This window comes from Phyllobates terribilis, unplaced genomic scaffold (genome assembly GCF_046119375.1).
Source record: "Phyllobates terribilis strain yellow unplaced genomic scaffold, ASM4611937v1 Scaffold_14__1_contigs__length_39327217, whole genome shotgun sequence".
NCBI classification, from domain to species: domain Eukaryota; kingdom Metazoa; phylum Chordata; class Amphibia; order Anura; family Dendrobatidae; genus Phyllobates; species Phyllobates terribilis.
This window is the reverse complement of record NW_027362774.1, coordinates 19856354-19884275: the sequence shown is the minus strand read 5'-3', so window position 1 is coordinate 19884275 and position 27922 is coordinate 19856354. Positions and strand designations below refer to the sequence as shown.

The following is a 27922-nucleotide window of genomic DNA, read 5'->3' as shown; positions in this document are numbered from 1 at the left end:
CCGCTCCTCCCTCTCTACATGCCCCCTGTGCCCAGGGATAAGTAAAACACACCCCGAGCGTGGCTGCTGCCCCAGCATGTCAGAAAGCAATAAGCTCGTCTGCTGAAATGGCTGTCATATCGTCACCTCTCTCACACCTCCATCAGAGACACAGCGGGAGACGGGCGCAGCGCCAAGCCACTGGCTCCAATGTAATTCTCTATGCCCTGAAGCCGTCAGTCTCAATAAGGACTCAACACACTGGGAAAACCACCGAGGAGGAGAAGAGGAAAAGGAAGAGGAGAGAGCACCGAGGCGAAAAGAAAGAGGAAGAAGAGTAGTAAGAAGAAAAAAGAGAAGAGGAAGAGGGGGGAGGAAGTAGACATGAAGGAGGTAAAAAGAAGAAACAGGAAGAGGAAAAAGAAAAGAAAAAAATACTAGGAGAAGAAAGAAGGGAAAGATGAGAAGAAATAAGGTGTAGACAAGAACAAAGGGAAGAAGAAACAGAACAAAGAGGAGGAAGAAAAAAAGTAAAGAGGAAAAGTAGTAAAAAGAAGAGAAAGGGGCGGAAGTAAACAAGAAGAAGGTAAGAAGAAGAAACAGGAAGAGGAAAGAGAAAAGTAGTCATAAAAGAAAAAATACTAGAAGAAAGCAGGGAAAGATGAGACGAAATAAGATGTAGACAAGAACAAAGGGAAGAAGAAGAAACAGAACAAAGAGGAGGAAGAAAAAAGGTAAAGAAGAAAAGTAATAAGAAAAAAAGGAAGAAATAGAGGAAGATGAAGAAGAAAAATAGAAAGAAGTAGTGGTAAGAGAAGAAAGAAGAAAGGCAACAAGAAAAGGAGGAAGAGAAGGAATGAAATGGAAAAGGAAGAGAAGTAAAAAGGGGCAAGAATATGAGAAACAGGAGGGAAAGAAGGGAGAAGTGAATAAAAAAAGGAAGTGAGGAAAAAAAGAAAACAGAAAAAACGTCACACGAGTAGAAAAATAAGAAAAAGGAGTATACAAGAAAAAATGTGAAAAAAAAAATAAAGAAGAAAAAAAGACAAGATGTAAGATGAGAAAAGAAAGATGATGAAAATGAAGTAGAAAGGAAACAAGTAGAAAGAAAGGGAGAAGGGGAAAAGGAGCAGGAATAGGAGAAAGAACGAAGAAAAGAGTAATAAGAAGAAAAGGAAGAAGATGATGAAAAAGAAGAAGGAAAAGTACAGATTATGATTGATGATAAGGGAGTGGAAGAGGAGAAGAAGGGAAAGAAGAGGTGAAAAATAGAGAAGGATGAAGAGAAAATCAAAAGAATGGATGACAAATAGGGGGTGTCTTTAGATGCCTCCCCATAAATCCTGACCCAGACCACCACTTATACACAGATCTGAGGTAATGATCCACCGGATCACATCTATGTAACCAATCAGATCAGTGCGACTGATAATATGTGTCCTGGGCGTCACTTCTGCCACAAACCGATCACTGGCGGCAGCAGGAAACTCTTCTGATACTTTGCTACAAAACATCCATTTCTGATTCCAGCCCGATACAGTGTGTTAGTGAAGGTACAATGTAACAAACTACCACCAGAGAGACAGCCCTCATCTGAGAGAAGCATTAGGCAGGATGAGTTGTTTCAACTCTGGATGGAAAGCAGTTTACTGTCTGAGCACTCTGACAGTAGAGAATCCAGCGCCTGAGCGCTCTGACAGTAAAGAATCCGGCGCATGAGCGCTCGACAGTAGAGAATCCAGCACCTGAGCGCTCTGACAGTAGAGAATCCGGCGCATGAGCGCTCTGATAGTAGAGAATCCAGTGCCTGAGCGCTCTGACAGTAGAGAATCCAGCGCATGAGCGCTCTGACAGTAGAGAATCCAGTGTCTGAGCGCTCAGACAGTAGAGAATCCAGCGCCTGAGAGCTCGACAGTAGAGAATCCAGTGCCTGAGCGCTCTGACAGTAGAGAATCCAGCGCCTGAGCGCTCTGACAGTAAAGAATCCAGTGTCTGAGCGCTCGACAGTAGAGAATCCAGTGCCTGAGCGCTCGACAGTAGAGAATCCAGTGCCTGAGCGCTCGACAGTAAAGAATCCAGTGCCTGAGCGCTCGACAGTAAAGAATCCAGTGCCTGAGCGCTCGACAGTAAAGAATCCAGTGCCTGAGTGCTCTGACAGTAGAGAATCCAGCGTCTGAGCGCTCGACAGTAAAGAATCCAGCGTCTGAGCGCTCGACAGTAGAGAATCCAGCGTCTGACCGCTGACAGTAGAGTAGTTTACTGATACTGACAGCAAGCAGAGATATTTGAAAAGGCAAGAAAATAAAAAAGGCCATTAGAAACCACAGAAAATTATATTTATGATATCAAAGCAAAAAAACTTTTAATTATAAAAATCAAAATCAGATGCTCCGTGTGACCCATCCACAATACAAGGCCCTGACTCACAAGCTGAGAGCAGCGTGGTCCCAGGAGCTGACAATCCACTGCTCAGTACAGGCGATGACCCCGGCTGTCAGTGCCATCCGGCGGCTGCAGTCTCAGACACAGAAGAGCTTCGCTCCTTCCCTCCCAGATACTTGTGCTCCTATATGAATTACACGCAGAGAATCTCCCCAGAAGCAGCGGACGCGACATTTCACTCCAGCGATGACAAGCGAGCGCCGCCGACTCCTGAGCTGGGAATTCAATTCTCTGCATGACAACCTCACAAGACGCACAGAGTGGATTAAAAGGGTTAGAAGCCTTCACGAATGGATGCACCAGCCAATATCCCAGCTTATCCTGTCTATCAGCTCAAAACACGTCCTCAAAGCCCCCCACAACGCACGTCCCCCGAGACTGCAACCTGCACAGGTACAACAGGTCCAAGAGGTCCAAGAGGTCACCAGTTACAACCTCCAGAATCCAGAGCACAGGACTGCATCCTCAAATACATCCTGCATTACACTCCAGAGCTGCACTCACTATTCTGCTGGTGCAGTCACTGTGTACATACATTACATTACTGATCCTGAGTTACATCCTGTATTATACTCCAGAGCTGCAGTCACTATTCTGCTGGTGCAGTCACTGTGTACACACATTACATTACTAATCCTGAGTTACTTCCTGTATTATACTCCAGAGCTGCGCTCACTATTCTGCTGGTGCAGTCACTGTGTACATACATTACATTACTGATTCTGAGTTATGTCCTGTATTATACTCCAGAGCTGCACTCACTATTCTGCTGGTGCAGTCACTGTGTACATACATTACATTACTGATCCTGAGTTACCTCCTGTATTATACTCCAGAGCTGCACTCACTGTTGTGCTGGTGCAGTCACTATGTATATACATTACATTACTGATTCTGAGTTATGTCCTGTATTATACTCCAGAGCTGCACACACTATTCTGCTGGTGCAGTCACTATGTATATACATTACATTACTGATCCTCAGTTACATCCTGTATTATACTTCAGAGCTGCACTCACTATTCTGCTGGTGCAGTCACTGTGTATATACATTACATTACTGATCCTGAGTTACATCCTGTATTATACTCCAGAGCTGCGCTCACTATTCTGCTGGTGCAGTCACTGTGTACATACATAACATTACGGATCCTGTATTATACTCCAGAGCTGCACTCACTATTCTGCTGGTGCAGTCACTGTGTACATACATTACATTACTGATCCTGAGTTACATCCTGTATTATACTCCAGAGCTGCACTCACTATTCTGATGGTGCAGTCATTGTGTACATACATTACATTACAGATCCTGAGTTACCTCCTGTATTATACTCCAGAGCTGCACTCACTATTCTGCTGGTGCAGTCACTGTGTACATACATTACATTACTGGTCCTCAGTTACATCCTGTATTATACTCCAGAGCTGCACTCACTATTCTGCTGGTGCAGTCACTGTGTACATACATTACATTACTGATCCTGAGTTACATCCTGTATTATACTCCAGAGCTACACTCACTATTCTGCTGGTGCAGTCACTGTGTACATACATTACATTACTGATCCTGAGTTACATCCTGTATTATACTCCAGAGCTGCACTCACTATTCTGCTGGTGCAGTCACTGTGTACATACATTACATTACTGATTCTGAGTTATGTCCTGTATTATACTCCAGAGCTGCACTCACTATTCTGCTGGTGCAGTCACTGTGTACATACATTACTGATCCTGAGGTACATCCTGTATTATACTCCAGAGCTGCACTCACTATTGTGCTGGTGCAGTCACTATGTATATACATTACATTACTGATCCTCAGTTACATCCTGTATTATACTTCAGAGCTGCACTCACTATTCTGCTGGTGCAGTCACTGTGTATATACATTACATTACTGATCCTGAGTTACATCCTGTATTATACTCCAGAGCTGCGCTCACTATTCTGCTGGTGCAGTCACTGTGTACATACATAACATTACGGATCCTGTATTATACTCCAGAGCTGCACTCACTATTCTGCTGGTGCAGTCACTGTGTACATACATTACATTACTGATCCTCAGTTACATCCTGTATTATACTTCAGAGCTGCACTCACTATTCTGCTGGTGCAGTCACTGTGTATATACATTACATTACTGATCCTGAGTTACATCCTGTATTATACTCCAGAGCTGCGCTCACTATTCTGCTGGTGCAGTCACTGTGTACATACATAACATTACGGATCCTGTATTATACTCCAGAGCTGCACTCACTATTCTGCTGGTGCAGTCACTGTGTACATACATTACATTACTGATCCTGAGTTACCTCCTGTATTATACTCCAGAGCTACACTCACTATTCTGCTGGTGCAGTCACTGTGTACATACATTACATTACTGATCCTGAGTTACATCCTGTATTATACTCCAGAGCTGCACTCACTATTCTGCTGGTGCAGTCACTGTGTACATACATTACATTACTGATTCTGAGTTATGTCCTGTATTATACTCCAGAGCTGCACTCACTATTCTGCTGGTGCAGTCACTGTGTACATACATTACATTACTGATCCTGAGGTACATCCTGTATTATACTCCAGAGCTGCACTCACTGTTGTGCTGGTGCAGTCACTATGTATATACATTACATTACTGATCCTCAGTTACATCCTGTATTATACTTCAGAGCTGCACTCACTATTCTGCTGGTGCAGTCACTGTGTATATACATTACATTACTGATCCTGAGTTACATCCTGTATTATACTCCAGAGCTGCGCTCACTATTCTGCTGGTGCAGTCACTGTGTACATACATAACATTACGGATCCTGTATTATACTCCAGAGCTGCACTCACTATTCTGCTGGTGCAGTCACTGTGTACATACATTACATTACTGATCCTGAGTTACATCCTGTATTATACTCCAGAGCTGCACTCACTATTCTGATGGTGCAGTCATTGTGTACATACATTACATTACAGATCCTGAGTTACCTCCTGTATTATACTCCAGAGCTGCACTCACTATTCTGCTGGTGCAGTCACTGTGTACATACATTACATTACTGGTCCTCAGTTACATCCTGTATTATACTCCAGAGCTGCACTCACTATTCTGCTGGTGCAGTCACTGTGTACATACATTACATTACTGATTCTGAGTTATGTCCTGTATTATACTCCAGAGCTGCACTCACTATTCTGCTGGTGCAGTCACTGTGTACATACATTACTGATCCTGAGGTACATCCTGTATTATACTCCAGAGCTGCACTCACTATTGTGCTGGTGCAGTCACTATGTATATACATTACATTACTGATCCTCAGTTACATCCTGTATTATACTTCAGAGCTGCACTCACTATTCTGCTGGTGCAGTCACTGTGTATATACATTACATTACTGATCCTGAGTTACATCCTGTATTATACTCCAGAGCTGCGCTCACTATTCTGCTGGTGCAGTCACTGTGTACATACATAACATTACGGATCCTGTATTATACTCCAGAGCTGCACTCACTATTCTGCTGGTGCAGTCACTGTGTACATACATTACATTACTGATCCTCAGTTACATCCTGTATTATACTTCAGAGCTGCACTCACTATTCTGCTGGTGCAGTCACTGTGTATATACATTACATTACTGATCCTGAGTTACATCCTGTATTATACTCCAGAGCTGCGCTCACTATTCTGCTGGTGCAGTCACTGTGTACATACATAACATTACGGATCCTGTATTATACTCCAGAGCTGCACTCACTATTCTGCTGGTGCAGTCACTGTGTACATACATTACATTACTGATCCTGAGTTACCTCCTGTATTATACTCCAGAGCTACACTCACTATTCTGCTGGTGCAGTCACTGTGTACATACATTACATTACTGATCCTGAGTTACATCCTGTATTATACTCCAGAGCTGCACTCACTATTCTGCTGGTGCAGTCACTGTGTACATACATTACATTACTGATTCTGAGTTATGTCCTGTATTATACTCCAGAGCTGCACTCACTATTCTGCTGGTGCAGTCACTGTGTACATACATTACATTACTGATCCTGAGGTACATCCTGTATTATACTCCAGAGCTGCACTCACTGTTGTGCTGGTGCAGTCACTATGTATATACATTACATTACTGATCCTCAGTTACATCCTGTATTATACTTCAGAGCTGCACTCACTATTCTGCTGGTGCAGTCACTGTGTATATACATTACATTACTGATCCTGAGTTACATCCTGTATTATACTCCAGAGCTGCGCTCACTATTCTGCTGGTGCAGTCACTGTGTACATACATAACATTACGGATCCTGTATTATACTCCAGAGCTGCACTCACTATTCTGCTGGTGCAGTCACTGTGTACATACATTACATTACTGATCCTGAGTTACATCCTGTATTATACTCCAGAGCTGCACTCACTATTCTGATGGTGCAGTCATTGTGTACATACATTACATTACAGATCCTGAGTTACCTCCTGTATTATACTCCAGAGCTGCACTCACTATTCTGCTGGTGCAGTCACTGTGTACATACATTACATTACTGGTCCTCAGTTACATCCTGTATTATACTCCAGAGCTGCACTCACTATTCTGCTGGTGCAGTCACTGTGTACATACATTACATTACTGATCCTGAGTTACATCCTGTATTATACTCCAGAGCTACACTCACTATTCTGCTGGTGCAGTCACTGTGTACATACATTACATTACTGATCCTGAGTTACATCCTGTATTATACTCCAGAGCTGCACTCACTATTCTGCTGGTGCAGTCACTGTGTACATACATTACATTACTGATTCTGAGTTATGTCCTGTATTATACTCCAGAGCTGCACTCACTATTCTGCTGGTGCAGTCACTGTGTACATACATTACATTACTGATCCTGAGGTACATCCTGTATTATACTCCAGAGCTGCACTCACTATTGTGCTGGTGCAGTCACTATGTATATACATTACATTACTGATCCTCAGTTACATCCTGTATTATACTTCAGAGCTGCACTCACTATTCTGCTGGTGCAGTCACTGTGTATATACATTACATTACTGATCCTGAGTTACATCCTGTATTATACTCCAGAGCTGCGCTCACTATTCTGCTGGTGCAGTCACTGTGTACATACATAACATTACGGATCCCGTATTATACTCCAGAGCTGCACTCACTATTCTGCTGGTGCAGTCACTGTGTACATACATTACATTACTGATCCTGAGTTACATCCTGTATTATACTCCAGAGCTGCACTCACTATTCTGCTGGTGCAGTCACTGTGTACATACATTACATTACTGGTCCTCAGTTACATCCTGTATTATTCTCCAGAGCTGCACTCACTATTCTGCTGGTGCAGTCACTGTGTACATACATTACATTACTGATCCTGAGTTACATCCTGTATTATACTCCAGAGCTGCACTCACTATTCTGCTGGTGCAGTCACTGTGTACATACATTACATTACTGATCCTGAGTTACATCCTGTATTATACTCCAGAGCTGCACTCACTATTCTGCTGGTGCAGTCACTGTGTACATACATTACATTACTGATCCTGAGTTACATCCTGTATTATACTCAAGAGCTGCACTCACTATTCTGTTGGTGCAGTCACTGTGTACATACATTACATTACTGATCCTGAGTTACCTCCTGTATTATACTCCAGAGCTGCACTCACTATTCTGCTGGTGCAGTCACTGTGTACATACATTACATTACTGATCCTGAGTTACATCCTGTATTATACTCCAGAGCTGCACTCACTATTCTGCTGGTGCAGTCACTGTGTACATACATTATATTACTGATCCTGAGTTACCTCCTGTATTATACTCCAGAGCTGCACTCACTATTCTGCTGGTGCAGTCACTGTGTACATACATTACATTACTGATCCTGAGTTACATCCTGTATTATACTCCAGAGCTGCACTCACTATTCTGCTGGTGCAGTCACTGTGTACATACATTACATTACTGATCCTGAGTTACATCCTGTATTATACTCCAGAGCTGCACTCACTATTCTGCTGGTGCAGTCACTGTGTACATACATTACATTACTGATCCTGAGTTACATCCTGTATTATACCCCAGAGCTGCACTCACTATTCTGCTGGTGCAGTCACTGTGTACATACATTACTGATCCTGAGTTACCTCCTGTATTATACTCCAGAGCTGCACTCACTATTCTGCTGGTGCAGTCACTGTGTACATACATTACATTACTGATCCTGAGTTACCTCCTGTATTATACCCCAGAGCTGCACTCACTATTCTGCTGGTGCAGTCACTGTGTACATACATTACTGATCCTGAGTTGCCTCCTGTATTATACTCCAGAGCTGCACTCACTATTCTGCTGGTGCAGTCACTGTGTACATACATTACATTACTGATCCTGAGTTACATCCTGTATTATACCTCAGAGCTGCACTCACTATTCTGCTGGTGCAGTCACTGTGTACATACATTACATTACTGATCCTGAGTTACCTCCTGTATTATACTCCAGAGCTGCACTCACTATTCTGCTGGTAAAGTCACTGTGTACATACATTACATTACTGATCCGAAGTTACATCCTGCATTATACTCCAGAGCTGTGCTCACTATTCTGCTAATTATCAACCATGTTACATGGGGGTCTGGACGGAGGATGGGGGTTATGGGTAGGTGATGTATATGTGGATAGGAGAAGGGAGGTGGGGGGAGGGGGGATGGATGGTGATGGGGAGCAAAGATCAGGACCTAAGACACAGAAGTGATAATTATGGCAGTGCTGCACTACATCCTCCTCCACAGGGAGATCCAGGAGGGAGCAGCAGGGGGAGTGTAGTGCAGCGCTCAGACTGAGATGAATGGAGAACTTAATGGAGCAGTGAGACAGAGTAAGACATTAAATGGCACATTAATAAGATGGAAGGAGCCGGTGACAGAAGTGTGAAGGGAGCTGGAGACTGAGCAGATGCAGAGGTGACAAGGAGCTAATTATACAGAGCAGGAGATGAGAGGAGCGAGGCAGCCGCAGCAGCAGGATGACAGGGCGCCGGGGCGCAGTGACCGGGAACTGCACATGGATACATCACTAATATGGGCTGATGGGGCGACAGCGAGGGGTCACACACCGGAAATCAGGAGGGAGGAACATATCTGGGGTCACTCTATGGGGGGCACTCTATGGGGGTGCACAGTATAGAGGTGCACTCTATGGGGTTGCACAGTATAGAGGTGCTCTCTATGGGGGTGCACAGTATAGAGGTGCACTCCATGGGGGTGCACAGTATAGAGGTGCACTCCATGGGGGTGCACAGTATAGAGGTGCACTCTATGGGGGTGCACAGTATAGAGGTGCACTCTATGGGGGTGCACAGTATAGAGGTGCACAGTATAGAGGTGCTCTCTATGGGGGTGCACAGTATAGAGGTGCACTCTATGGGGGTGCACAGTATAGAGGTGCTCTCTATGGGGGTGCACAGTATAGAGGTGCTCTCTATGGGGGTGCACAGTATAGAGGTGCACTCTATGGGTTTGCACAGTATAGAGGTGCACTCTACAGGGGTGCACAGTGTAGAAGTGCACTCTACGGGGCTGCACAGTATAGAGGTGCACTCTACGGGGGTGCACAGTGTAGAAGTGCACTCTATGGGGGTGCACAGTGTAGAAGTGCACTCTATGGGGGTGCACAGTGTAGAAGTGCACTCTATGGGGGTGCACAGTGTAGAAGTGCACTCTATGGGGGTTCACAGTATAGAGGTGCACTCTATGGGGGTTCACAGTGTAGGAGTGCACTCTATGGGGGTGCACAGTATAGAGGTGCACTCTATGGGGGTGCACAGTATAGAGGTGCACTCTATGGGGGTGCACAGTATAGAGGTGCACTCCATGGGGGTGCACAGTATAGAGGTGCACTCTATGGGGGTGCAGAGTATAGAGGTGCACTCTATGGGGGTGCACAGTATAGAGGTGCACTCTATGGGGGTGCACAGTATAGAGGTGCACTCTATTGGGGTGCACAGTATAGAGGTGCACTCTATGGGGGTGCACAGTATAGAATTGCACTCTATGGGGGTGCACAGTATAGAGGTGCACTCTATGGGGATGCACAGTATAGAGGTGCACTCTATGGGGGTGCACAGTATAGAGGTGCACTCTATGGGGGTGCACAGTATAGAGGTGCACTCTATTGGGGTGCACAGTATAGAGGTGCACTCTATGGGGGTGCACAGTATAGAGGTGCACTCTATGGGGGTGCACAGTATAGAGGTGCACTCTATGGGGGTGCACAGTGTAGAAGTGCACTCTATGGGGGTGCACAGTGTAGAGGTGCACTCTATGGGGGTGCACAGTATAGAGGTGCACTCTATGGGGGTGCACAGTATAGAGGTGCACTCTATTGGGGTGCACAGTATAGAGGTGCACTCTATGGGGGTGCACAGTATAGAGGTGCACTCTATGGGGGTGCACAGTATAGAGGTGCACTCCATGGGGGTTCACAGTATAGAGGTGCACTCTATGGGGGTGCACAGTATAGAGGTGCACTCTATGGGGGTGCACAGTATAGAGGTGCACTCTATTGGGGTGCACAGTATAGAGGTGCACTCTATGGGGGTGCACAGTATAGAATTGCACTCTATGGGGGTGCACAGTATAGAGGTGCACTCTATGGGGATGCACAGTATAGAGTTGCACTCTATGGGGGTGCACAGTATAGAGGTGAACTCTATGGGGGTGCACAGTATAGAGGTGCACTCTATGGGGATGCACAGTATAGAGGTGCACTCTATGGGGGTGCACAGTATAGAGGTGCACTCTATGGGGGTGCACAGTATAGAGGTGCACTCTATGGGGGTGCACAGTGTAGAAGTGCACTCTATGGGGGTGCACAGTGTAGAGGTGCACTCTATGGGGGTGCACAGTATAGAGGTGCACTCTATGGGGGTGCACAGTATAGAGGTGCACTCTATGGGGGTGCACAGTATAGAGGTGCACTCTATGGGGGTGCACAGTATAGAGGTGCACTCTATGGGAGGAAGGAACACTTTTTAGCTGACCTCATATACAGTCCTGTGGGAGAATAGGGAGGGGGGGGTGTACACTATTCAAATCCCCCCTCTGCAATAATCCCTCCCTACAGCTCCGCCTCTTCCACATTTTAAGTCCCTCCCCTTTTCACGACTCTCCCACACGGATGTCACCTATGCTGCGCTCTAGCCCTGCATGGATTATGAGGGTGCGGATGATGGGAGGGGGCGACACTCTCGGAGGGGGGGGGGCGACATTCTTGGGGGTCACCTCCTCGTCCCCAGCTCCCGCTGCGCCCACAAACACACAAAGTGTCCCCCCCTTCTCCCGAGACCGGACTGTGGCACGGTGCCGCTCCTGACCGCCGCTCCGTCTGCTGCGGCTCCTGACTCGCGGCAACAACTAATTTATTGACTGCAAATTAGGACCATTTTTCCCTCTCGGAGCCAAGAGAGGAGGAGGGAGCGCCATTCACACCAGGCAGCATCACAGCGCTCCATTCATATCCTACCTGCAGTGTAAAGAATGGCGGTTATCATTCTGGTTGTCATGGCAATGTCCAGAATCATGGTTTACATAATTGCATGTCAACATAACGGGATCATATTTTTTTTATTAGGAAAAACTGACACAGAATTTCACAGTGAGGATAAAAAGTATCTGTCTAATTCTTGGAAGTCTACACTGCTCTGTTCCTCTCTTCTTCCTCCTGGAAATATACGGATGAATTGATAACTGGGTGTTACCATTCCACTTCTTAGATAGGTGTGAACTGCACATTATGGCGGGAGCATGTTGGGACACCCCTACAATCGGTAACGCCCAGTTATCAATCTCATGCATATTTCCAAGAGGAGTAACAGAGGAACTACACAATACGGACAGCGGAGGAAAGACACTTTTAAATCTGTCAGCACAGAATGACAGATCAACCAAGTCCTGGCGCTCGGTGCATCGGTATCCATAACTCTCCGCCCACCGATACTTTGACAATTCTGGATTTATAGAGCCAGAGAAGGGCGACATGGAATCAAGCAGGTGGGACGGTGCACTGAGCTGAGCTGTTTGGCCGCGGTGCACTGAGCTGAGCTGTTTGGCCGCGGTGCACTGAGCTGAGCTGTTTGGCCGCGGTGCACTGAGCTGAGCTGTTTGGCCGCGGTGCACTGAGCTGAGCTGTTTGGCCGCGGTGCACTGAGCTGAGCTGTTTGGCCGCGGTGCACTGAGCTGAGCTGTTTGGCCGCGGTGCGCTGAGCTGTTTGGCCGCGCTGCACTGAGCTGAGCTGTTTGGCCGCGCTGCACTGAGCTGAGCTGTTTGGCCGCGCTGCACTGAGCTGAGCTGTTTGGCCGCGCTGCACTGAGCTGAGCTGTTTGGCCGCGCTGCACTGAGCTGAGCTGTTTGGCCGCGCTGCACTGAGCTGAGCTGTTTGGCCGCGCTGCACTGAGCTGAGCTGTTTGGCCGCGCTGCACTGAGCTGAGCTGTTTGGCCGCGCTGCACTGAGCTGAGCTGTTTGGCCGCGCTGCGGTGCACTGAGCTGAGCTGTTTGGCCGCGCTGCGGTGCACTGAGCTGAGCTGTTTGGCCGCGCTGCGGTGCACTGAGCTGAGCTGTTTGGCCGCGCTGCGGTGCACTGAGCTGAGCTGTTTGGCCGCGCTGCGGTGCACTGAGCTGAGCTGTTTGGCCGCGCTGCGGTGCACTGAGCTGAGCTGTTTGGCCGCGCTGCGGTGCACTGAGCTGAGCTGTTTGGCCGCGCTGCGGTGCACTGAGCTGAGCTGTTTGGCTGCGCTGCGGTGCACTGAGCTGAGCTGTTTGGCTGCGCTGCGGTGCACTGAGCTGAGCTGTTTGGCTGCGCTGCGGTGCACTGAGCTGAGCTGTTTGGCTGCGCTGCGGTGCACTGAGCTGAGCTGTTTGGCTGCGCTGCGGTGCACTGAGCTGAGCTGTTTGGCTGCGCTGCGGTGCACTGAGCTGAGCTGTTTGGCTGCGCTGCGGTGCACTGAGCTGAGCTGTTTGGCTGCGCTGCGGTGCACTGAGCTGAGCTGTTTGGCTGCGCTGCGGTGAGCTGAGCTGTTTGGCTGCGCTGCGGTGCACTGAGCTGAGCTGTTTGGCTGCGCTGCGGTGCACTGAGCTGAGCTGTTTGGCTGCGCTGCGGTGCACTGAGCTGAGCTGTTTGGCTGCGCTGCGGTGCACTGAGCTGAGCTGTTTGGCTGCGCTGCGGTGCACTGAGCTGAGCTGTTTGGCTGCGCTGCGGTGCACTGAGCTGAGCTGTTTGGCTGCGCTGCGGTGCACTGAGCTGAGCTGTTTGGCTGCGGTGCACTGAGCTGAGCTGTTTGGCTGCGGTGCACTGAGCTGAGCTGTTTGGCTGCGGTGCACTGAGCTGAGCTGTTTGGCTGCGGTGCGGTGCACTGAGCTGAGCTGTTTGGCTGCGCTGCGGTGCACTGAGCTGAGCTGTTTGGCTGCGCTGCGGTGCACTGAGCTGAGCTGTTTGGCTGCGCTGCGGTGCACTGAGCTGAGCTGTTTGGCTGCGCTGCGGTGCACTGAGCTGAGCTGTTTGGCTGCGCTGCGGTGCACTGAGCTGAGCTGTTTGGCTGCGCTGCGGTGCACTGAGCTGAGCTGTTTGGCTGCGCTGCGGTGCACTGAGCTGAGCTGTTTGGCTGCGCTGCGGTGCACTGAGCTGAGCTGTTTGGCTGCGCTGCGGTGCACTGAGCTGAGCTGTTTGGCTGCGCTGCGGTGCACTGAGCTGAGCTGTTTGGCTGCGCTGCGGTGCACTGAGCTGAGCTGTTTGGCTGCGCTGCGGTGCACTGAGCTGAGCTGTTTGGCTGCGCTGCGGTGCACTGAGCTGAGCTGTTTGGCTGCGCTGCGGTGCACTGAGCTGAGCTGTTTGGCTGCGCTGCGGTGCACTGAGCTGAGCTGTTTGGCTGCGCTGCGGTGCACTGAGCTGAGCTGTTTGGCTGCGCTGCGGTGCACTGAGCTGAGCTGTTTGGCTGCGCTGCGGTGCACTGAGCTGAGCTGTTTGGCTGCGCTGCGGTGCACTGAGCTGAGCTGTTTGGCTGCGCTGCGGTGCACTGAGCTGAGCTGTTTGGCTGCGCTGCGGTGCACTGAGCTGAGCTGTTTGGCTGCGCTGCGGTGCACTGAGCTGAGCTGTTTGGCTGCGCTGCGGTGCACTGAGCTGAGCTGTTTGGCTGCGCTGCGGTGCACTGAGCTGAGCTGTTTGGCTGCGCTGCGGTGCACTGAGCTGAGCTGTTTGGCTGCGCTGCGGTGCACTGAGCTGAGCTGTTTGGCTGCGCTGCGGTGCACTGAGCTGAGCTGTTTGGCTGCGCTGCGGTGCACTGAGCTGAGCTGTTTGGCTGCGCTGCGGTGCACTGAGCTGAGCTGTTTGGCTGCGCTGCGGTGCACTGAGCTGAGCTGTTTGGCTGCGCTGCGGTGCACTGAGCTGAGCTGTTTGGCTGCGCTGCGGTGCACTGAGCTGAGCTGTTTGGATGCGGTGCACTGAGCTGAGCTGTTTGGATGCGGTGCACTGAGCTGAGCTGTTTGGATGCGCCGCGGTGCACTGAGTTGAGCTGTTTGGATGCGGTGCACTGAGCTGAGCTGTTTGGATGCGGTGCACTGAGCTGAGCTGTTTGGATGCGGTGCACTGAGCTGAGCTGTTTGGATGCGGTGCACTGAGCTGAGCTGTTTGGATGCGGTGCACTGAGCTGAGCTGTTTGGATGCGGTGCACTGAGCTGAGCTGTTTGGATGCGGTGCACTGAGCTGAGCTGTTTGGATGCGGTGCACTGAGCTGAGCTGTTTGGATGCGGTGCACTGAGCTGAGCTGTTTGGATGCGGTGCACTGAGCTGAGCTGTTTGGATGCGGTGCACTGAGCTGAGCTGTTTGGATGCGGTGCACTGAGCTGAGCTGTTTGGATGCGGTGCACTGAGCTGAGCTGTTTGGATGCGGTGCACTGAGCTGAGCTGTTTGGATGCGGTGCACTGAGCTGAGCTGTTTGGATGCGCCGCGGTGCACTGAGTTGAGCTGTTTGGATGCGGTGCACTGAGCTGAGCTGTTTGGATGCGGTGCACTGAGCTGAGCTGTTTGGATGCGGTGCACTGAGCTGAGCTGTTTGGATGCGGTGCACTGAGCTGAGCTGTTTGGATGCGGTGCACTGAGCTGAGCTGTTTGGATGCGGTGCACTGAGCTGAGCTGTTTGGATGCGGTGCACTGAGCTGAGCTGTTTGGATGCGGTGCACTGAGCTGAGCTGTTTGGATGCGGTGCACTGAGCTGAGCTGTTTGGCTGCGCTGCGGTGCACTGAGCTGAGCTGTTTGGATGCACTGCACTGAGCTGAGCTGTTTGGATGCGGTGCGCTGAGCTGTTTGGATGCGGTGCACTGAGCTGAGCTGTTTGGATGCGCTGCACTGAGCTGAGCTGTTTGGATGCGCTGCACTGAGCTGAGCTGTTTGGATGCGCTGCACTGAGCTGAGCTGAGCTGTTTGGCTGCGCTGCGGTGCACTGAGCTGAGCTGTTTGGATGCGGTGCACTGAGCTGAGCTGTTTGGATGCGGTGCACTGAGCTGAGCTGTTTGGATGCGGTGCACTGAGCTGAGCTGTTTGGATGCGGTGCACTGAGCTGAGCTGTTTGGATGCGGTGCACTGAGCTGAGCTGTTTGGATGCGGTGCACTGAGCTGAGCTGTTTGGATGCGGTGCACTGAGCTGAGCTGTTTGGATGCGGTGCACTGAGCTGAGCTGTTTGGATGCGGTGCACTGAGCTGAGCTGTTTGGCTGCACTGCGGTGCACTGAGCTGAGCTGTTTGGATGCGGTGCACTGAGCTGAGCTATTTGGCCGCGCTGCGGTGCACTGAGCTGAGCTGTTTGGCTGCGCTGCGGTGCATTGAGCTGAGCTGTTTGGCTGCGCTGCGGTGCACTGAGCTGAGCTGTTTGGCTGCGCTGCGGTGCACTGAGCTGAGCTGTTTGGCTGCGCTGCGGTGCACTGAGCTGAGCTGTTTGGCTGCGCTGCGGTGCACTGAGCTGAGCTGTTTGGCTGCGCTGCGGTGCACTGAGCTGAGCTGTTTGGCTGCGCTGCGGTGCACTGAGCTGAGCTGTTTGGCTGCGCTGCGGTGCACTGAGCTGAGCTGTTTGGCTGCGCTGCGGTGCACTGAGCTGAGCTGTTTGGATGCGGTGCACTGAGCTGAGCTGTTTGGATGCGGTGCACTGAGCTGAGCTGTTTGGATGCGGTGCACTGAGCTGAGCTGTTTGGATGCGGTGCACTGAGCTGAGCTGTTTGGATGCGGTGCACTGAGCTGAGCTGTTTGGATGCGGTGCACTGAGCTGAGCTGTTTGGATGCGGTGCACTGAGCTGAGCTGTTTGGATGCGGTGCACTGAGCGGAGCTGTTTGGATGCGGTGCACTGAGCGGAGCTGTTTGGATGCGGTGCACTGAGCGGAGCTGTTTGGATGCGGTGCACTGAGCTGAGCTGTTTGGATGCGGTGCACTGAGCTGAGCTGTTTGGATGCGGTGCACTGAGCTGAGCTGTTTGGATGCGGTGCACTGAGCTGAGCTGTTTGGCTGCGCTGCAGTGCACTGAGCTCAGCTGTTTGGATGCGGTGCACTGAGCTGAGCTGTTTGGCTGCGCTGCGGTGCACTGAGCTGAGCTGTTTGGCTGCGCTGCGGTGCACTGAGCTGAGCTGTTTGGCTGCGCTGTGGTGCACTGAGCTGAGCTGTTTGGCTGCGCTGCGGTGCACTGAGCTGAGCTGTTTGGCTGCGCTGCGGTGCACTGAGCTGAGCTGTTTGGCTGCGCTGCGGTGCACTGAGCTGAGCTGTTTGGCTGCGCTGCGGTGCACTGAGCTGAGCTGTTTGGCCGCGCTGCGGTGCACTGAGCTGAGCTGTTTGGCCGCGCTGCGGTGCACTGAGCTGAGCTGTTTGGCCGCGCTGCGGTGCACTGAGCTGAGCTGAGCTGTTTGGCCGCAGTGCGGTGCACTGAGCTGAGCTGTTTGGCCGCAGTGCACTGAGCTGAGCTGTTTGGCTGCGCTGCGGTGCACTGAGCTGAGCTGTTTGGCTGCGGTGCACTGAGCTGAGCTGTTTGGCTGCGCTGCGGTGCACTGAGCTGAGCTGTTTGGCTGCGGTGCACTGAGCTGAGCTGTTTGGCTGCGCTGCGGTGCACTGAGCTGAGCTGTTTGGCTGCGGTGCACTGAGCTGAGCTGTTTGGCTGCGGTGCACTGAGCTGAGCTGTTTGGCTGCGGTGCACTGAGCTGAGCTGTTTGGCTGCGCTGCGGTGCACTGAGCTGAGCTGTTTGGCTGCGGTGCACTGAGCTGAGCTGTTTGGCCGCGCCGCAGTGCACTGAGCTGAGCTGTTTGGCTGCGCTGATGTGTTCAGCTCACAGAGGATTGTTCAGCCTGGATACATTGTAACAAATCCTCAGCTCTGAGGCCTCCATCCTTCATAATACTGATTGAGTGTTGAAAAAAAATCAGTCAGGCACACTGGCCCTTTAAAAGGCCTCTCTGGCTTTCAGGCGCACAGTCCCCTCTATGCCTCACACTAAGCAACTGCCCAGGACAGCAGCAGCACCTGGCGGGCGGCCACAGAGCGCGCTCACCTGACGGAGGAGGGGTGAACACAACACCTGTCCTGCCCCGGGGGCTCCGAAACAACAGGTGAAGCCAGTCCTGCCTCCACCTACAGCAGTGAAAGCAGCCATACTGCACAAGCCTCGGGGCGACATCCTGCAGCCTGGATGCTGCAACAAAGTCCCCTCCACCAGTTTGTGCATGAGAACTGAGGAACACATCATATCAGGGGAATAAAGGCTCTGAGCTGCAAGCCCATGATCCGTACATACATCCCACAAGCTGATGCTTCTATGCTCCAGAGAACCACAGAGTGACTGTTCTGACGGTGGAGAATCCAGCGTCTGAGCGCTCTGACGGTGGAGAATCCAGCGTCTGAGCGCTCTGACGGTGGAGAATCCAGCGTCTGAGCGCTCTGACGGTGGAGAATCCAGCGTCTGAGCGCTCTGACGGTGGAGAATCCAGCGTCTGAGCGCTCTGACGGTGGAGAATCCAGCGTCTGAGCGCTCTGACGGTGGAGAATCCAGCGTCTGAGCGCTCTGACGGTGGAGAATCCAGCGTCTCAGCGCTCTGACGGTGGAGAATCCAGCGTCTGAGCGCTCTGACGGTGGAGAATCCAGCGTCTGAGCGCTCTGACGGTGGAGAATCCAGCGTCTGAGCGCTCTGACGGTGGAGAATCCAGCGTCTCAGCGCTCTGACGGTGGAGAATCCAGCGTCTCAGCGCTCTGACGGTGGAGAATCCAGCGTCTCAGCGCTCTGACGGTGGAGAATCCAGCGTCTCAGCGCTCTGACGGTGGAGAATCCAGCGTCTCAGCGCTCTGACGGTGGAGAATCCAGCGTCTCAGCGCTCTGACGGTGGAGAATCCAGCGTCTCAGCGCTCTGACGGTGGAGAATCCAGCGTCTCAGCGCTCTGACGGTGGAGAATCCAGCGTCTCAGCGCTCTGACGGTGGAGAATCCAGCGTCTCAGCGCTCTGACGGTGGAGAATCCAGCGTCTCAGCGCTCTGACGGTGGAGAATCCAGCGTCTCAGCGCTCTGACGGTGGAGAATCCAGCGTCTCAGCGCTCTGACGGTGGAGAATCCAGCGTCTCAGCGCTCTGACGGTGGAGAATCCAGCGTCTCAGCGCTCTGACGGTGGAGAATCCAGCGTCTCAGCGCTCTGACGGTGGAGAATCCAGCGTCTCAGCGCTCTGACGGTGGAGAATCCAGCGTCTCAGCGCTCTGACGGTGGAGAATCCAGCGTCTCAGCGCTCTGACGGTGGAGAATCCAGCGTCTCAGCGCTCTGACGGTGGAGAATCCAGCGTCTCAGCGCTCTGACGGTGGAGAATCCAGCGTCTCAGCGCTCTGACGGTGGAGAATCCAGCGTCTCAGCGCTCTGACGGTGGAGAATCCAGCGTCTCAGCGCTCTGACGGTGGAGAATCCAGCGTCTCAGCGCTCTGACGGTGGAGAATCCAGCGTCTCAGCGCTCTGACGGTGGAGAATCCAGCGTCTCAGCGCTCTGACGGTGGAGAATCCAGCGTCTCAGCGCTCTGACGGTGGAGAATCCAGCGTCTCAGCGCTCTGACGGTGGAGAATCCAGCGTCTCAGCGCTCTGACGGTGGAGAATCCAGCGTCTCAGCGCTCTGACGGTGGAGAATCCAGCGTCTCAGCGCTCTGACGGTGGAGAATCCAGCGTCTCAGCGCTCTGACGGTGGAGAATCCAGCGTCTCAGCGCTCTGACGGTGGAGAATCCAGCGTCTCAGCGCTCTGACGGTGGAGAATCCAGCGTCTCAGCGCTCTGACGGTGGAGAATCCAGCGTCTCAGCGCTCTGACGGTGGAGAATCCAGCGTCTCAGCGCTCTGACGGTGGAGAATCCAGCGTCTCAGCGCTCTGACGGTGGAGAATCCAGCGTCTCAGCGCTCTGACGGTGGAGAATCCAGCGTCTCAGCGCTCTGACGGTGGAGAATCCAGCGTCTCAGCGCTCTGACGGTGGAGAATCCAGCGTCTCAGCGCTCTGACGGTGGAGAATCCAGCGTCTCAGCGCTCTGACGGTGGAGAATCCAGCGTCTCAGCGCTCTGACGGTGGAGAATCCAGCGTCTCAGCGCTCTGACGGTGGAGAATCCAGCGTCTCAGCGCTCTGACGGTGGAGAATCCAGCGTCTCAGCGCTCTGACGGTGGAGAATCCAGCGTCTCAGCGCTCTGACGGTGGAGAATCCAGCGTCTCAGCGCTCTGACGGTGGAGAATCCAGCGTCTCAGCGCTCTGACGGTGGAGAATCCAGCGTCTCAGCGCTCTGACGGTGGAGAATCCAGCGTCTCAGCGCTCTGACGGTGGAGAATCCAGCGTCTCAGCGCTCTGACGGTGGAGAATCCAGCGTCTCAGCGCTCTGACGGTGGAGAATCCAGCGTCTCAGCGCTCTGACGGTGGAGAATCCAGCGTCTCAGCGCTCTGACGGTGGAGAATCCAGCGTCTCAGCGCTCTGACGGTGGAGAATCCAGCGTCTCAGCGCTCTGACGGTGGAGAATCCAGCGTCTCAGCGCTCTGACGGTGGAGAATCCAGCGTCTCAGCGCTCTGACGGTGGAGAATCCAGCGTCTCAGCGCTCTGACGGTGGAGAATCCAGCGTCTCAGCGCTCTGACGGTGGAGAATCCAGCGTCTGAGCGCTCTGACGGTGGAGAATCCAGCGTCTGAGCGCTCTGACGGTGGAGAATCCAGCGTCTGAGCGCTCTGACGGTGGAGAATCCAGCGTCTGAGCGCTCTGACGGTGGAGAATCCAGCGTCTGAGCGCTCTGACGGTGGAGAATCCAGCGTCTGAGCGCTCTGACGGTGGAGAATCCAGCGTCTGAGCGCTCTGACGGTGGAGAATCCAGCGTCTGAGCGCTCTGACGGTGGAGAATCCAGCGTCTGAGCGCTCTGACGGTGGAGAATCCAGCGTCTGAGCGCTCTGACGGTGGAGAATCCAGCGTCTGAGCGCTCTGACGGTGGAGAATCCAGCGTCTGAGCGCTCTGACGGTGGAGAATCCAGCGTCTGAGCGCTCTGACGGTGGAGAATCCAGCGTCTGAGCGCTCTGACGGTGGAGAATCCAGCGTCTGAGCGCTCTGACGGTGGAGAATCCAGCGTCTGAGCGCTCTGACGGTGGAGAATCCAGCGTCTGAGCGCTCTGACGGTGGAGAATCCAGCGTCTGAGCGCTCTGACGGTGGAGAATCCAGCGTCTGAGCGCTCTGACGGTGGAGAATCCAGCGTCTGAGCGCTCTGACGGTGGAGAATCCAGCGTCTGAGCGCTCTGACGGTGGAGAATCCAGCGTCTGAGCGCTCTGACGGTGGAGAATCCAGCGTCTGAGCGCTCTGACGGTGGAGAATCCAGCGTCTGAGCGCTCTGACGGTGGAGAATCCAGCGTCTGAGCGCTCTGACGGTGGAGAATCCAGCGTCTGAGCGCTCTGACGGTACAGAATCCAGCGTCTGAGCGCTCTGACGGTGGAGAATCCAGCGTCTGAGCGCTCTGACGGTACAGAATCCAGCGTCTGAGCGCTCTGACGGTACAGAATCCAGCGTCTGAGCGCTCTGACGGTACAGAATCCAGCGTCTGAGCGCTCTGACGGTACAGAATCCAGCGTCTGAGCGCTCTGACGGTACAGAATCCAGCGTCTGAGCGCTCTGACGGTGGAGAATCCAGCGTCTGAGCGCTCTGACGGTGGAGAATCCAGCGTCTGAGCGCTCTGACGGTGGAGAATCCAGCGTCTGAGCGCTCTGACGGTGGAGAATCCAGCGTCTGAGCGCTCTGACGGTGGAGAATCCAGCGTCTGAGCGCTCTGACGGTAGAGAATCCAGCGTCTGAGCGCTCTGACGGTAGAGAATCCAGCGTCTGAGCGCTCTGACGGTAGAGAATCCAGCGTCTGAGCGCTCTGACGGTAGAGAATCCAGCGTCTGAGCGCTCTGACGGTAGAGAATCCAGCGTCTGAGCGCTCTGACGGTAGAGAATCCAGCGTCTGAGCGCTCTGACGGTAGAGAATCCAGCGTCTGAGCGCTCTGACGGTAGAGAATCCAGCGTCTGAGCGCTCTGACGGTAGAGAATCCAGCGTCTGAGCGCTCTGACGGTAGAGAATCCAGCGTCTGAGCGCTCTGACGGTAGAGAATCCAGCGTCTGAGCGCTCTGACGGTAGAGAATCCAGCGTCTGAGCGCTCTGACGGTAGAGAATCCAGCGTCTGAGCGCTCTGACGGTAGAGAATCCAGCGTCTGAGCGCTCTGACGGTAGAGAATCCAGCGTCTGAGCGCTCTGACGGTAGAGAATCCAGCGTCTGAGCGCTCTGACGGTAGAGAATCCAGCGTCTGAGCGCTCTGACGGTAGAGAATCCAGCGTCTGAGCGCTCTGACGGTAGAGAATCCAGCGTCTGAGCGCTCTGACGGTAGAGAATCCAGCGTCTGAGCGCTCTGACGGTAGAGAATCCAGCGTCTGAGCGCTCTGACGGTACAGAATCCAGCGTCTGAGCGCTCTGACGGTACAGAATCCAGCGTCTGAGCGCTGACAGTAGAGAATCCAGCGTCTGAGCGCTCTGACAGTAGAGAATCCAGCGTCTGAGCGCTGACAGTAGAGAATCCAGCGTCTGAGCGCTCTGACAGTAGAGAATCCAGCGTCTGAGCGCTCTGACAGTAGAGAATCCAGCGTCTGAGCGCTCTGACAGTAGAGAATCCAGCGTCTGAGCGCTCTGACAGTAGAGAATCCAGCGTCTGAGCGCTCTGACAGTAGAGAATCCAGCGTCTGAGCGCTCTGACAGTAGAGAATCCAGCGTCTGAGCGCTCTGACAGTAGAGAATCCAGCGTCTGAGCGCTCTGACAGTAGAGAATCCAGCGTCTGAGCGCTCTGACAGTAGAGAATCCAGCGTCTGAGCGCTCTGACAGTAGAGAATCCAGCGTCTGAGCGCTCTGACAGTAGAGAATCCAGCGTCTGAGCGCTCTGACGGTAGAGAATCCAGCGTCTGAGCGCTCTGACGGTAGAGAATCCAGCGTCTGAGCGCTCTGACGGTAGAGAATCCAGCGTCTGAGCGCTCTGACGGTAGAGAATCCAGCGTCTGAGCGCTCTGACGGTAGAGAATCCAGCGTCTGAGCGCTCTGACGGTAGAGAATCCAGCGTCTGAGCGCTCTGACGGTAGAGAATCCAGCGTCTGAGCGCTCTGACGGTAGAGAATCCAGCGTCTGAGCGCTCTGACGGTAGAGAATCCAGCGTCTGAGCGCTCTGACGGTAGAGAATCCAGCGTCTGAGCGCTCTGACGGTAGAGAATCCAGCGTCTGAGCGCTCTGACGGTAGAGAATCCAGCGTCTGAGCGCTCTGACGGTAGAGAATCCAGCGTCTGAGCGCTCTGACGGTAGAGAATCCAGCGTCTGAGCGCTCTGACGGTAGAGAATCCAGCGTCTGAGCGCTCTGACGGTAGAGAATCCAGCGTCTGAGCGCTCTGACGGTAGAGAATCCAGCGTCTGAGCGCTCTGACGGTAGAGAATCCAGCGTCTGAGCGCTCTGACGGTAGAGAATCCAGCGTCTGAGCGCTCTGACGGTAGAGAATCCAGCGTCTGAGCGCTCTGACGGTAGAGAATCCAGCGTCTGAGCGCTCTGACGGTAGAGAATCCAGCGTCTGAGCGCTCTGACGGTAGAGAATCCAGCGTCTGAGCGCTCTGACGGTGGAGAATCCAGCGTCTGAGCGCTCTGACGGTACAGAATCCAGCGTCTGAGCGCTGACAGTAGAGAATCCAGCGTCTGAGCGCTCTGACAGTAGAGAATCCAGCGTCTGAGCGCTGACAGTAGAGAATCCAGCGTCTGAGCGCTCTGACAGTAGAGAATCCAGCGTCTGAGCGCTCTGACAGTAGAGAATCCAGCGTCTGAGCGCTCTGACAGTAGAGAATCCAGCGTCTGAGCGCTCTGACAGTAGAGAATCCAGCGTCTGAGCGCTCTGACAGTAGAGAATCCAGCGTCTGAGCGCTCTGACAGTAGAGAATCCAGCGTCTGAGCGCTCTGACAGTAGAGAATCCAGCGTCTGAGCGCTCTGACAGTAGAGAATCCAGCGTCTGAGCGCTCTGACAGTAGAGAATCCAGCGTCTGAGCGCTCTGACAGTAGAGAATCCAGCGTCTGAGCGCTCTGACAGTAGAGAATCCAGCGTCTGAGCGCTCTGACAGTAGAGAATCCAGCGTCTGAGCGCTCTGACAGTAGAGAATCCAGCGTCTGAGCGCTCTGTCAGTACAGAATCCAGCGTCTGAGCGCTCTGACAGTAGAGAATCCAGCGTCTGAGCGCTCTGACAGTAGAGAATCCAGCGTCTGAGCGCTCTGACAGTAGAGAATCCAGCGTCTGAGCGCTCTGTCAGTAGAGAATCCAGCGTCTGAGCGCTCTGACAGTAGAGAATCCAGCGTCTGAGCGCTCTGACAGTACAGAATCCAGCGTCTGAGCGCTCTGACAGTACAGAATCCAGCGTCTGAGCGCTCTGACAGTAGAGAATCCATTGTGTGATTGCCTTTACAGTTGCTAGGATGAGAGATGAGGGAACAGTGAACAGTTGAGGATGAGAAGATAGAGAAATGGTTAATCGGGGTCATCATGTATCATGTGAGGGGGGCTCTCCATGACTACACACTGATACAATGTAATGAACTACAATAATGTCTATCACAGAAATGGAAGAAGAGAAAACTCCAGGATCCAGGCGATAAATATTCACATCCTGAGCTGGGACCCTCCTACTGTGAGGACGGGGTCTACGGCCGTATGTACAACACAGTATGGAGCATAAGGCACAGAAGGGGTTAACTGGCGCTGCAGTGATCCTGTGGTGGGAGAAGAGCGGACATCTGATCTGCTGAACACCGAATAGATATTGAACCAGCGCAGCAGAACTGCGTCCTACTGTGACACGTCGAGGAAATTTAGGAATCCCCCACAGGGCGCAGCGTCCTCCATGATCTATCACAGCCTATCACATTACAGGGCTCCAGACATCTGCACAAATCACCATGGAAATAGCGCCACCTACCTGTAGTGCCTGGATCTGCACGCTCCACGTCTGAGCAGGAATCCTGGCTGGAAGGCAGCGGTGGGTGTTCCTTCACTGTTCTAGGGGTTTGTTCAAGTTCAGGTACCTTGACTGCTGCGCTGCTGGGTCCAGAACCACGGGAGGACGAGATACACTGAGAGAAATAAGAAAGAAAGCAATATAAGAGAAAGGAGAATAAAGCAAAATATATACTGTATATGATAGGGAAGATGGAAAAGACGTCCACTGACCCAGGGGAGAACAATAATGGTACTACAGCCAGATATATATACTGAAATATAACTACCATAATACTGCTCCAATGTACACGAATATAACTACTATAATACTGCCCCCTATGTACAGGAATCTAACTACTATAATACTGCCCCTATGTACAAGAATATAACTACTATAATACTGCCCCCTATGTACACGAATATAACTACTATAATACTGCCCCCTATGTACAAGAATATAACTACTATAATACTGTCCCCTATGTACAAGAATATAACTACTATAATACTGCTCCTATGTACAAGAATATAACTACTATAATACTGCCCCCTATGTACAAGAATATAACTACTATAATACTGCCCCTATGTACAAGAATATAACTACTATAATACTGTCCCCTATGTACAAGAATATACCTGCTATAATACTGCCCCTATGTACAAGAATATACTTGCTATAATACTGTCCCCTATGTACAAGAATATACCTGCTATAATACTGCCCCTATGTACAAGAATATAACTACTATAATACTGTCCCCTATGTACAAGAATATAACTACTATAATACTGCTCCTATGTACAAGAATATAACTACTATAATACTGCCCCCTATGTACAAGAATATAACTACTATAATACTGCCCCTATGTACAAGAATATAACTACTATAATACTGCCCCTATGTACAAGAATATAACTACTATAATACTGCCCCTATGTACAAGAATATAACTACTATAATACTGTCCCCTATGTACAAGAATATACCTGCTATAATACTGCCCCTATGTACAAGAATATACTTGCTATAATACTGTCCCCTATGTACAAGAATATACCTGCTATAATACTGCCCCTATGTACAAGAATATAACTACTATAATACTGTCCCCTATGTACAAGAATATAACTACTATAATACTGCTCCTATGTACAAGAATATAACTACTATAATACTGCCCCCTATGTACAAGAATATAACTACTATAATACTGCCCCTATGTACAAGAATATAACTACTATAATACTGCCCCTATGTACAAGAATATAACTACTATAATACTGCTCCTATGTACAAGAATATAAATACTATAATACTGTCCCCTATGTACAAGAATATAACTACTATAATAATGCTCCTATGTACAAGAATATAAATACTATAATACTGCTCCTATGTACAAGAATATAACTACTATAATACTGCTCCTATGTACAGGAATATAACTGCTATAATACTGCTCCTATGTACCAGAATATAACTACTATAATACTGCCCCCTATGTACAAGAATATAACTACTATAATACTGCTCCTATGTACAAGAATATAACTACTATAATACTGCCCCCTATGTGCAAGAATAGAGCTACTATAATACTGCTCCTATGTACAGGAATATAACTATTATAATACTGCTCCTATGTACAATAATATAACAACTATAATACTGCTCCTATGTACAAGAATATAACTACTATAATACTGCTCCTATGTACAAGAATATAACTACTATAATACTGTCCCCTAAGTACAAGAATATAACTACTATAATACTGCTCCTATGTACAAGAATATAACTATTATAATACTGCTCCTATGTACAAGAATATAACTCCTATAATACTGCTCCTATGTACAAGAATATAACTACTATAATACTACCCCTTATGTACAAGAATATAACTACTATAATACTGCTCCATGTACAAGAATATAACTACTATAATACTGCCCCCTATGTACAAGAATATAACTACTATAATACTGCCCCTATGTGCAAGAATATAACTACTATAATACTGTCCCCTATGTACAAGAATATACCTGCTATAATACTGCCCCTATGTACAAGAATATAACTACTATAATACTGCCCCTATGTACAAGAATATAACTACTATAATACTGCCCCTATGTACAAGAATATAACTACTATAATACTGCCCCTATGTACAAGAATATAACTACTATAATACTACCCGCTATGCACAAGAATATAACTACTATAATACTGCCCGCTATGTACAAGAATATAACTACTATAATACTGCCCCTATGTACAAGCATATAACTACTATAACACTGCCCCCTATGTACAAGAATATAACTACTATAATACTGCTCCTATGTACAAGAATATAACTACTATAATACTGCTCCTATGTACAGGAATATAACTACTATAATACTGCTCCTATGTACAAGAATATAACTACTATAATACTGCCCCCTATGTACAAGAATATAACTACTATAATACTGCCCCTATGTACAAGAATATAACTACTATAAAACTGCCCCCTATGTACAAGAATATAACTACTATAATACTGCCCCCTATGTACAAGAATATAACTACTATAATACTGCCCCCTAAGTACAAGAATATAACTACTATAATACTGTCCCCTATGTACAAGAATATACCTGCTATAATACTGCCCCTATGTACAAGAATATAACTACTATAATACTGCCCCTATGTACAAGAATATAACTACTATAATACTGCCCCTATGTACAAGAATATAACTACTATAATACTGCCCCTATGTACAAGAATATAACTACTATAATACTGCCCCCTATGTACAAGAATATAACTACTATAATACTGCCCGCTATGTACAAGAATATAAC

The 27922-nt window shown here is 50.5% G+C and overlaps 1 protein-coding gene across 3 annotated transcripts in view; it reads right to left on the bottom strand.

The window, feature by feature from the left end:
- The window catches only part of GSE1 (Gse1 coiled-coil protein), a 417601-nt gene that overhangs the window by 301512 nt on the left and 88167 nt on the right, over positions 1–27922 (bottom strand). For all 3 annotated transcript variants that reach the window (XM_073659736.1, XM_073659737.1, XM_073659738.1), the window contains exon 2: positions 25035–25188. In XM_073659736.1, the coding sequence (XP_073515837.1) occupies positions 25035–25188 (154 nt within the window). The remainder of the gene's footprint in view (positions 1–25034; positions 25189–27922) is intronic.